Here is an 11286-nt window from a genome sequence, read left to right as displayed (position 1 = left end):
TGGAACAAACCGTGGAGACTGGGTAGACCTGGATTCTTTTCATAACTGATTTATTGCTACAATGGGAACGCGTGATTTTTCTGGATGTATGAATAAAGCTGGGTCAACTAGCGTTTGCTGCAATTGTCCTCTGCTTCTTTATCTGGAATAATCTCAGATCTTGGACGCAGGGTATACTACGACACTGAGTTTAATTAGATCCTCAGACACAAAAGAAATGAGAGAAACAGGAGAAAGGTATAACTTTGATGCTTCAGTTTATTTTTGGGACATTTCACAAACAAAGCTCAAACCTTTAAATCCGTGCAAATAATCACAATGGGGTGGGGTCAGTTTCTTTTCCAACAAAAACGTTTGTAGTTTTACATGCGAGGATTCAAAATCCAAAGCTTATGCTTGTTGCATTTGTTCTGCTGAGAGTGGTACATTGGAGTGATCCAGTAAACCAGATTCTGCCAAAAATAGTAACATATAACATCAAAATATTAAACTGTCCATGAAATCAATGTACTGAGGCATTAAACCACTTTACTTGCTGTTTCAATCGTACATACAGAGTTTTAACATCCAGACTTGGTTCCTCAATTAGTTTCGAAAGTCTGATGCTGGAAAGCACAGCAGGTCAGGCAGCATCTGAGGAGCATGAGAATCAGTGTTTTGGGCAAGAGTCCTTCATCAGGAATGAGCCTTCTGATGCTTCTTCTGCTCCTCAGATGCTCTGACCTGCTGTGCTTTTCCAGCATCCCACTCTCAACTCTGATCTCCAGCATCTGCAATCCTCACTTTCTCCTCAATTAGTTTGCCCTAATTTACCACATCAACTCTTATCCTCTTTACAATCTTAGCAGCATCTCTCACAGTGATTACTGGTCCCACATAGTGACCACTGGACCTATATAGTTGAAACCTAGTTAAATTGTTAACTCTCTTTGATCATCCCCCACTACAAAGATTAATTTATCCAATAGAAAATATCGAACTGTGGATTCTGTAAATCAGAAAGAAAAAGAGAAATTGCTGGGAAAGCTCAGCAGGTCTGGCAGCATCTGTGAAGAGCAAACAGAGTTAACGTTTTGGGTCCAGTGACCCTTCCTCAGAACTGATGGTAGCTAGGGAAGTGTGGGCTTTTATGCAGAAGAGAGGGAAGATAAAGGGGTAAGGAGTAAACAATAGGTGGGGATAGAGTCCAAAGAGAAACACAGCTGGCGGACAAAAGAGTGGATAATCACCTGGCTAGGAGCATGAATAGTTATTAATGGAGAATGTTAGTGGCTAACAATGGGTTGTGTGTAATAGCAGACTTCGCCTGATGTGTGGGGATGGGGGCTAAGACACAAGGGAGTTCAACCCTGAAAGTTATTGAAATTGATATTACGTCCAGAAGACTGCAGGGTCTCCAAGTGGAAAATGAGATGTTGTTCTTCTAGCATAAGCTAAGTTTCACTGGAACACTGTAGTAAGCCTGAGACAGAGAAAATGTTAAAAATCACACAACACCAGGTTATAGTCCAACAGGTTTAATTGGAAGCACACGAGCTTTCGGAGTGACGCTCCTTCATCAGGTAATAGTGGAGGGCTCGATCGTAACACAGAATTTATAGCAAAAACTTACAGTGTGATGTAACTGAAATTATACATTGAAAAACTGATTGTTAAGCCTTTCATCTGTTAGAATACAGTGATAGTTTCACTTCTTTCATGTGTAAATCACAAAACCTTTTTTTTAAAAAGTTGCATTCTCGGGTTAGCTGTTAACAATGGGTTAAAAAAGGGTATTGTGATCGAGCCCTCCACAATCACCTGATGAAGGAGCGTCGCTCTGAAAGCTAGTGTACTTCCAATTAAACCTGTTGGACTATAACCTGGTGTTGTGTGATTTTTAACTTTGTACACCCCAGTCCAACACCGGCATCTCCAAGTCATGAGACAGAGAAGTTGGCAAGGGTACAGGATGGGGTGTTGAAGTGGCAGGCAACTGGAAGCTCCAAACACTAACTCTGGTTACAGCCCCTCCAACATTTGGAAGCCTGAGCCCATTATCTCTTTTGCAAATCCCAGTCTTTCACATGTTATTGCCTACAGAGTTTCCGTTACCTCCACCTGCCGCTGGCTCTAGTCCCACATTTCCTGATAATTCCAGTAGCTGCTGTTGGAAAATTGACTTCCCTGTTTCCCAAAACAAAGGCCACCACAATGGGATGTGAGACCTAACAGAAAAAACAACGCATCTAGAATCTGTTCTCACGTAAGTATGAAAGGATAGGTTCCACATCAGGTTCTGTGATAGGGGTCGACAGCAGGAATTCACCCAGGTCCAGGAACATGTGACAGACACCAATGCAAACTCCTGGTCTGATTGGTCCAGCATGTAATCACCATGACACTGAAATACGACAGAGCACTGGCTCACGCGCCTGAGCGGCTTTTTGTTCGAAGATTTCTTTTATACATTACCTCTCTGATGCACATAACTCAGGAATTCTATCAGGGTCTGAAGTATATTTTCATCAACTGAATGTAGTGGATTACCTTAAAGTGAAAAAATAATGTCAGGTATTACAACATAATAAGATCTCATTGATTCTGTCATTCCAGTTAACAAAGCAACTCCCAACATGCTGCAGAATTATCACCCCATTAATACAGAGCTCAGTATAATTTACATTTGCCAGTCTCCTCTCCCATCACCGTCACTCCCTCTGAAATACCCTATCCATCACCGTCACTCCCCCTGAAATACCCTACCCATCACCGTCACTCCCCCTGAAACACCCTACCCATCACCGTCACTCCCCCTGAAACACCCTACCCATCACCGTCACTCCCCCGAAACACCCTACCCATCACCATCACTCCCCCTGAAACACCCTACCCATCACCGTCACTCCCCCGAAACACCCTACCCATCACCATCACTCCCCCTGAAACACCCTACCCATCACCGTCACTCCCCCTGAAACACCCTACCCATCACCGTCACTCCCCCTGAAACACCCTACCCATCACTGTCACTCCCCCTGAAATACCCTACCCATCACCGTCACTCCCCCTGAAATACCCTACCCATCACCGTCACTCCCCCTGAAATACCCTACCCATCACCGTCACTCCCCCTGAAATACCCTACCCATCACCGTCACTCCCCCTGAAATACCCTACCCATCACCGTCACTCCCCCTGAAACACCCTACCCATCACCATCACTCCCCCGAAATACCCTACCCATCACCGTCACTCCCCCTGAAATATCCTACCCATCACTGTCACTCCCCCTGAAATATCCTACCCATCACTGTCACTCCCCCTGAAACACCCTACCCATCACCGTCACTCCCCCGAAATACCCTACCCATCACCGTCACTCCCCCTGAAACACCCTACCCATCACCATCACTCCCCCGAAATACCCTACCCATCACCATCACTCCCCCGAAATACCCTACCCATCACTGTCACTCCCCCTGAAATACCCTACCCATCACTGTCACTCCCCCTGAAATATCCTACCCATCACTGTCACTCCCCCTGAAATACCCTACCCATCACCGTCACTCCCCCTGAAATACCCTACCCATCACCGTCACTCCCTCTGAAATACCCTACCCATCACCATCACTCCCCCGAAATACCCTACCCATCACCGTCACTCCCCCTGAAATATCCTACCCATCACTGTCACTCCCCCTGAAATACCCTACCCATCACTGTCACTCCCCCTGAAATACCCTACCCATCACCATCACTCCCTCTGAAATACCCTACCCGTCACCGTCACTCCCTCTGAAATACCCTACCCCTCACTGTCACTTCCCCTGAAATACCCTACCTGTCACTATAACTCTCCATGAAATACCTATATAATATAAGGTATCGGAGCAGAATTGGATCATTCAACCCATCAAGTCTGCTCTACCTTTTGATCATGGCTGATATGTTTCTCAACCCTATTCACTCACTTTCTCTCCATGCACCCTGTACTTATCAGGAGTCTGTCTTAATATATTCAATGACTTGGCCACCACAGTCCTCTTTGGCAATGAGTTCCACAGATTAGTCATCCTCTGACTGAAGCAGTTCCACCTCATCTTAGTCTAAGGGGTCATCCCTTCACCCTAAGGTTGTGCCTTTGTGTCGTAGTCTCTTTTCTTGGTGGAACTATCTTGTCCATGTCCACTCTGACCAGACCTCTCAGTATTTTGTAAGTTTCAAAGAGATTTCCAACCCCCGCCACCCCATCCTTCTAATCTCCATCCAGTACAGACCTTCAACTGCTCCTCATATAACAAAGACTTCATCTCTGGGAAGATTCTTGTAAACTTTCTCTGGACCTTCTTCGAGGCTAGCACAACCTTCTATAACTACAATACTCCAAATGTGATCTGATCCTGCAGCAATACATCACTGCTGTTGTATTTTATCCCTCTTAAAATTAATGTGGACATTTCATTTGCCTTCCCAATTGCCTAGTGAACCTGCAAGTTAACTTCAAGAGAATTCCAAACTCTCAAGTGCCTTTGTGCTACAGATTTCTGTAGTAACTATTTTCCATTTAGAAACTAGTCTATACCTTTATTCTTCCTACCAAAGTGCATAACCTCATGATTCCTCACATTGTGTTCTATCTGCAACTTATTTTCCCTTTCTCCTAGCCTTTCCAAGTCCTCCTTATGCTTCCCAGCTTCCACAACACCACCAGTCCCTCCACCTACCTTTGAGTCATCTTCAATTTAGCAACAAAACCTCAGTTCCTTTGTCCAGATCATTGATGTATAACATGAATAGCTGTGGTCCCAACACTGATCCCTGTGGAACTCCACACATCACTGGCTGCCATCTGAAAAAGACCCTTTCATCCTCACTCTCTGCCTTCTGCCAATCCTCTATCCATGCTAGTACCTTGTATCTAACATCATGGGCTCATTTCTTACTTAGCAGCCTCCTATGCAGCACCTTGTCAAAGGCCTTCTGGAAATCCAAATAAATCACATTCACTGGCTCTCCTTCATCTAATTTGCTTGTTATTTCCTCAAAGAATGCTAACAGATTTGTCAGGCATGACGTCCCCTTGATGAAGCCGTGCTGACTCAGCACTTTGCAAATACTCTGCAACCCTAGCCTTAATAATGGACTCTGAAATCTTACTAACAACTGAGGTCAGGCTAATCAGCCTATAATTTCCTGTCTTCTGCCTCCCTCTTCTTCAACAAAAATGTTACATTGGCCATTCTCAAGTGGTCTGTGTCCTTCCCTGACTCCAGTGATTCCCGAAAGATCACCACCAATGCCTCTATAATCCCCTCAGTAATCACCTTCAAAACTCTGGGATATAGTTTGTTTGGTCTGGGTGATTTATCCACCATCAGACCTTTTAGCTTCTCCAGCAGCTTGTCCTGAGTGATGGCCACGACATTTACCTCTTCCTTCTGACTCTCTTGAAATTCTGACATCCTTTTGCTGACATTTACTGATACAAACTACCTATTCAGTTCTTCTGCCATTTGTTCTCCATTACTCCAACTTTACCCCTCACTGCAACTCTCTCTGAAATACCCTACCTCTGACTGTAGTTCCCTCTGAAATATTACCCCTCTGAAATAATGGCTTTTGATTTGTTTAACACTTTAAAGTTTTCTCAGTTTATTAAAGTTATTTCAATGTTGAAGCTTGTTGAAGTGTAAATCTTGTAACTTCTAGGATTTTTTTTAAAATTGCATGCTATAGGCTGAGCCCACAACTGAGCAGAGTCTCTCAGTTCCTCTGAACCACAATGAAGGCCTCCCTCTGCCCTTCAATCCCTCTGACCCACACAAGGGGCTCCCCCAGTCCCTCTGACTCACCTGCAGGCTTCCCTCAGTCCCTCATGTTTCCTGTCTACACCCACATTGAGAAGAGCGATGGCAGTTCAGGTCTGTGCTGGTTCACACCTGGGCTGTTACACCACAACAAGGACACAACAAAAATATCAATAAACTGTTCTTACTGGAACTTGCGACAGCTGATTTGTAATTGTCATCGAAGGTATCTCTCTTTCCAGCGAGACCCCCTTTGTCATTCAGTGATCTGTGACCATTCGCTGCATCTTAAAGTAAAGATACTGCACTGAGTTCATTCACTGAAAATAAAACACCAAAAACCAACAAGACTTCTGCTAACAGATCTAACACATCCCCGTGCTCAATATTTTCAGAATCAACCTGTTCAGAGATGTTATGACGTACTATTGGAACAGGTGGGACTTCACCCTAGGCCTCCTTCCCCAGAGGTTGGGATACTACCACTATACCTCTTCCGTCTACCCTGGAGATAGTGAGTTGAAGAAGGTATGAATGAGGAAATGATAAATGAGGAGGTGAGTGAGGAAGAAAGAGAGAGTGTGAGAGGGTGAGTGATGAAAGGAGAGGGTAATTGACAGAGGCAGGAAGTGGAGGAGGGAGAGTGGAGGGAAGTGTGAATGCGGGAGGAGAGGATGAGGAAAGGGTGAGTGTGAGGGAGGGAAAGTGTAAGGGAGAGAGGGAGAGTTTGAGTCAGGGAGGAGAGAGAGGGAGGGAGCAGAGGGTGACAGACAGAGGAAAAGGCGAGTGAGGAAGGAATGGATGAGTGTGAGAGGAGAATGAGGGAGGTAGGTGTCTCTTTCTGATAAATTTGACTGTCACCGATTTGCATATTTAAGCGACCTTGTAGCCTATGATTTTAAGCAGCATCAAATTGAGGCACCAGCAATTCCCTAGCCACCCACTTCACAAATTCCTGAGTAAAACATTAAAATGGGCCAAAACTAAATTTATTTCAAATTAAATGGGGATATTTTAAACACATCTTAAAACTTTCCAATTCTGAAGTAAAATAAAATTACATTCTAAGCAATAGCTCGAATTGAATACTAACCATTCATTCATGCAAAGTAAATTCCAAACTTCCTACACATTCAAATGTACAATGCCAGGATCTCAATGGCATGGGTTTGGAATGTTAGCTCTGCTTCTCACTCTACAGGGACTGCTTGTCCATTCAGTGATTCCAGAATTTTCTGCCTATATTTCAGATTTAGAGCATCTTTAGCATTTTGCACTTTGCAGTAGCTCTTTGAGTCACATCAGGTACCTCTTCAGGACCTAAGCAGATAAACTCAATTAATGACTTGGTCTTCTATTCAGTGGCTGCTGCAGTGATAATCCAGACTCTCTCTCAATGCACCATTTATAAAACAGAAATTCTCCTACTGTCCTCAATCTGAAAAACACAATGACCATTAGCAGATTATCTAGACAGCTCCTCTCTCCCTCTTAGTGGATCTGTTACACTTCAACATAATTGATTGACTGTGAAATACTTTCACTTGTTAGATGGAGAATGCAAGGTACAAACAAATTCAATTTCCTTTTGTAAAATTTCTTTTGACTAAAGGACCCACATCATCAAACATCAAATTAGAGAATTTCCTACAGTCAGCCACATTTAGGGGATGATCAGGATGGGGTCTGAGGTGATGACACCTTTACTTACGTGGACCTAACAGATATCCAGCACTGTTCAATGTCCAACCTCTCTTGTCTTTAGGCTGAAAAAGACATTATACCGGTTAACCTTTCAACTTATTTTGCTTTCATAATGGGTAACTTGCTTGTTTTTCCACCAGTAATTTACTGTTTTTGCACAAGTCAGTAACACATAAAAATATTTTTGAGACAGCCCAACCTGTCAGGAGACCCAAAAAGAAATCCCTCCACACCTTTACTGATCAGTAGTAAATAATCCAACTACTAGTAAATAATCCAAGGAGAGTGACCAGCTCTGCAAAAGCTCATCTCTTTAGATGTCCCATCTCAGCATTCTCTACGTAGACAGCTCTTGCTCCAGAATCTCCTTCCACAGACAGGTCACAATAAGAGTGACCTCCAAATCTGGGTTTTGTATGATTAGACAAATCCAACCATTGCTCCCACACAGAGGATCCTATGTGATATAGATGAACTAGCCTGACAAGTTGTCTCTGCTACCAATGAGCATGAGCATGGGGAAGGGTGACTAGTTAGCTCTGTTATAAAGTTAGAATTGCTGCTGTTTATGGAGAATCAGTGAGGATCCAGGGGTTACGATTACAATGAGAAAGGGTGACTTTAAAAGTTATCACAGATGGATATGATTCTTTCTATCCAAAGCTGAGCAGGTTGGGGTGAATTGGCCATGCCAAATTGTCCATAGTGTTCAGGGATGTGTAGGTTAGGTGCATTAGTCGTGAGTAAATGTAGATTAATAGGGTAGGAGAATGGGTCTGGGTGGGTTACTCTTTGGAGAGTCGGTGTGGACTTATTGGGCCGAAAGGCCTGTTTCAACACTGTAGGGATTCTATTTCTATATAAGTCTACAGATGACCTGACAGTAATAAGTCATTGAGGGAAAAATCATAGAATATTCCCACTTTCAACCATTCACATCCACATTTTAAAGATTTTTTTTTCAATTGACATTACTCCAGGCAGAGGAACATCAAATGTAGGCAGATCTCCCCCTCCAGAAAAACTCACTCGCACCCCAATTAATCCAATTTAGTCCCATCAAAATTGCATTGAAGCATAAAGATAATTACCATGATCACTAAACCAAAACTTTCGGTCACTAATCCACAAAGTATCAAAGACATACAGATCAGGGTCCTGTCTTTATACATCTAAAAGAGAAAAGAAAGAATATTACATGTTATAGAATATAAAATGAGAGGCACCTGAGTTTCATACTGGGCTTGTGTCAGGCAGGAGTGAAGCTGCCTAAGCAAGATCATCTGTTACCTCTCCCAGTGCCTCTAACCCAGTCACCATTCCATTTACATGTATTGATAATCAAAAGAAACATGTTAAAGCATTTTAACATTGGTATTAAATGTAAATATTGAAACAGTGGGCAGATTTGCTTTAAATGTTTAACGTTTTCTCCCCACAGTATCGGTCAGTTCACCAACAATTAGTGAGGAGGAAGTTGGTGAAGGACGAGTGCAGGGAATGAGGGGGAACATGAGGTTTGATGAGGGAGAATAGTGGTAAGGGATAATGCAGAGGGTAGAGTGAGGAGGGTTATAGGGTAGCGTGAGGGGGTTACAAGCAGACATGAGGGGGATATGTGTGGAGTAGGAAGTTGGGGTGAAGTTGAGGGGACAGTTAGGGCAATAAAGTGAGGGAGACAGTGAGGGAGGAGCAATACAGCGAGGAAGACAGTGAGGGAGGGGGCAATACAGCAAGGGAGACAGTGAGGGAGGGGGCAATAAAGTGAGGGAGACAGTGAGGGAGGGGGCAATACAGCGAGGGAGACAGTGAGGGAGGGGGCAATAAAGTGAGGGAGACAGTGAGGGAGGGGGCAATAAAGTGAGGGAGACAGTGAGGGGGGCAATACAGCGAGGAAGACAGTGAGGGAGGGGGCAATACAGCAAGAGAGACAGTGAGGGAGGGGGCAACATAGCAAGGGAGACGGTGAGGGAGACAGTGAGGGAGTGGGCAATACAGCAAGGGAGACAGCGAGGGAGGGGGCAACACAGCAAGGGAGACAGTGAGGGAGGGGCAATACAGCGAGGGAGACAGTGAGGGAGGGGCCAATACAGCGAGGGAGACAATGATGGAGGGGGCAATACAGCGAGGGAGACAGGGAGACAGACAGTGAGTGACGGGCAATACAGTGAGAGAGGCAGTGAGGGAGGGGCAATACAGCGAGAGAGACAGTGAGGGCGACAGTGAGGGAGAGGGCAATACAGCGAGAGAGACACTGAGGGAGAGGGCAATACAGCGAGGGAGACAGTGAGGGAGACAGTGAGGGAGGGGGCCAATACAGCGAGGGAGACAGTGAGGTAGGGGGCAATACAACAAGGGAGAAAGTGGTGGAGGGGCCAATACAGCGAGGGAGACAATGATGGAGGGGGCAATACAGCGAGAGAGACAGTGAGGGAGGGGCCAATACAGCAAGAGAGACAGTGAGGGAGGGGCAATACAGCGAGGGAGACAGCGAGGGAGAAAGTGAGGTAGGGGGCAATACAACAAGGGAGACAGTGGGGGAGGGGCCAATACAGCGAGGGAGACAATGATGGAGGGGCCAATACAGCGAGGGAGACAGTGAGGGAGGGGACAATACAGCGAGGGAGACAATCAGGAGGGGAGTATAATGAGGGCGACAGTGAGGAAAGAACAATGGACTTGAAGCTCCAAGAGCAGAGTGAGACAGACAGTATTCTCTGTCAGCCCTCTGAAAGCCTGAGGTTTCAAATAAACCTGTTGGTCATGTGAGTTTTGGCTTTGTCCACCTCAGTCCAACATCAGCACCTCCACATCAGACCTTCTGTTAATCATTATCCAAATTTCAAGCATGATAATAATGGTCACCATAGCCCTTTGGAATTCCAAAACTCAATGAGGTATGAAGGGTCTAACTCCAAGTTCAATTTTCAACACCACTTTGAATCCAGATAACTCAATGTTTCAGTGTTAAATGTTCTCCTGAGAAAAGCAACAACTTTGGTTAAATAAAATCAGCTGATTTTTCTATTCTTCTGTCAACTTGCACTTCTGCTGCAGTCACCATTATGCCTCTCTGAAACAAGCAATCTCATATACCAGCCCGAATCCAGACACACACATACACAGTTTGTAATGACACTGAGCTGATGCAAGAACAGCAATTGGAAACATCTGACATAAATACTCAAATGTATTAAAATAATTTTACCTTTATCTGGAGGAAGAAAAATACTGAAGATTATTTTCCTAAGTTTAAAATAATTACACAAAAAATGTGATTTGTCAAACAATAGCTTCAACTATAGTCTAGTGCGAAGCCCAGCCACAAAGTTCTGAGTTGCAATGTACGAATATGTGAGAAAAAGGAGAGAAGCGTATTTATCTGTGGAAAAGAAATAGCGTCCTCATTATGCTTTTTTTACGTAAATGCATTCAAATTTTGAACAGCATAAAAGCCTTGTCATTAAAGCATGTGCGATGTTTCAGCTATAATCTCTGACAGGGAAATGGAGGTAATTATTAATAATTGACTGGTGTTCATGCTGGAGGTTAACAGGAAAGTGTTTTTTTTTAAAGAAGTTTTTTTCGGTAAGCTGGAGGAGGATGAGGATCAGTGTCAAAATGTGTCAGAATCGTCACAATGATTATAAATTGCAGAGTAGAGTCAGACCAAAGTAGAAATAAAAGGGAGCTTTGTTCAAATATGGAACTAAAATGAAAAGTCACAAAGAAAACCAGTGAAAAGGGCAAAATGGAACGTGCAGTGAATGAAAGTTGTGGAGAAATGAAA

General features: G+C 44.0%; 1 protein-coding gene across 1 annotated transcript; it reads right to left on the bottom strand.

The window, feature by feature from the left end:
* Nucleotides 1-240: 240 nt before the first annotated feature.
* Nucleotides 241-10852, bottom strand: LOC140489442 (galanin peptides-like). The gene is made up of 6 exons (XM_072589007.1): nucleotides 10705-10852; nucleotides 8588-8668; nucleotides 7504-7558; nucleotides 5981-6079; nucleotides 2455-2529; nucleotides 241-452 (listed from the first exon to the last, which is right to left on the bottom strand). The coding sequence occupies exons 2-6, from the start codon at nucleotides 8666-8668 to the stop codon at nucleotides 391-393; spliced, it is 372 nt and encodes a 123-aa protein (XP_072445108.1). The 5' UTR covers nucleotides 10705-10852; the 3' UTR covers nucleotides 241-390.
* Between the last annotated feature and the right edge of the window lie 434 nt (nucleotides 10853-11286).

This window comes from Chiloscyllium punctatum, chromosome 18, assembly GCF_047496795.1.
Source record: "Chiloscyllium punctatum isolate Juve2018m chromosome 18, sChiPun1.3, whole genome shotgun sequence".
NCBI lineage: Eukaryota > Metazoa > Chordata > Chondrichthyes > Orectolobiformes > Hemiscylliidae > Chiloscyllium > Chiloscyllium punctatum.
The sequence above is the reverse complement of the archived record's forward strand: the minus strand, read 5'-3'. Positions and strand labels throughout refer to the sequence as shown.

Excerpts from the sequence above, each read along its gene's own strand:
- LOC140489442 (XM_072589007.1), bottom strand. The coding sequence starts at position 8,668 with ATGTATAAAGACAGGACCCTGATCTGTATGTCTTTGATACTTTGTGGA. Across the intron at positions 7,559-8,587 it reads GTTTTGGTTTAGTGATCATG|CCTAAAGACAAGAGAGGTTG; the intron begins GTAATTATCTTT and ends TGTCTTTTTCAG. Across the intron at positions 6,080-7,503 it reads TGGATATCTGTTAGGTCCAC|ATGCAGCGAATGGTCACAGA; the intron begins GTAAGTAAAGGT and ends CTTTACTTTAAG.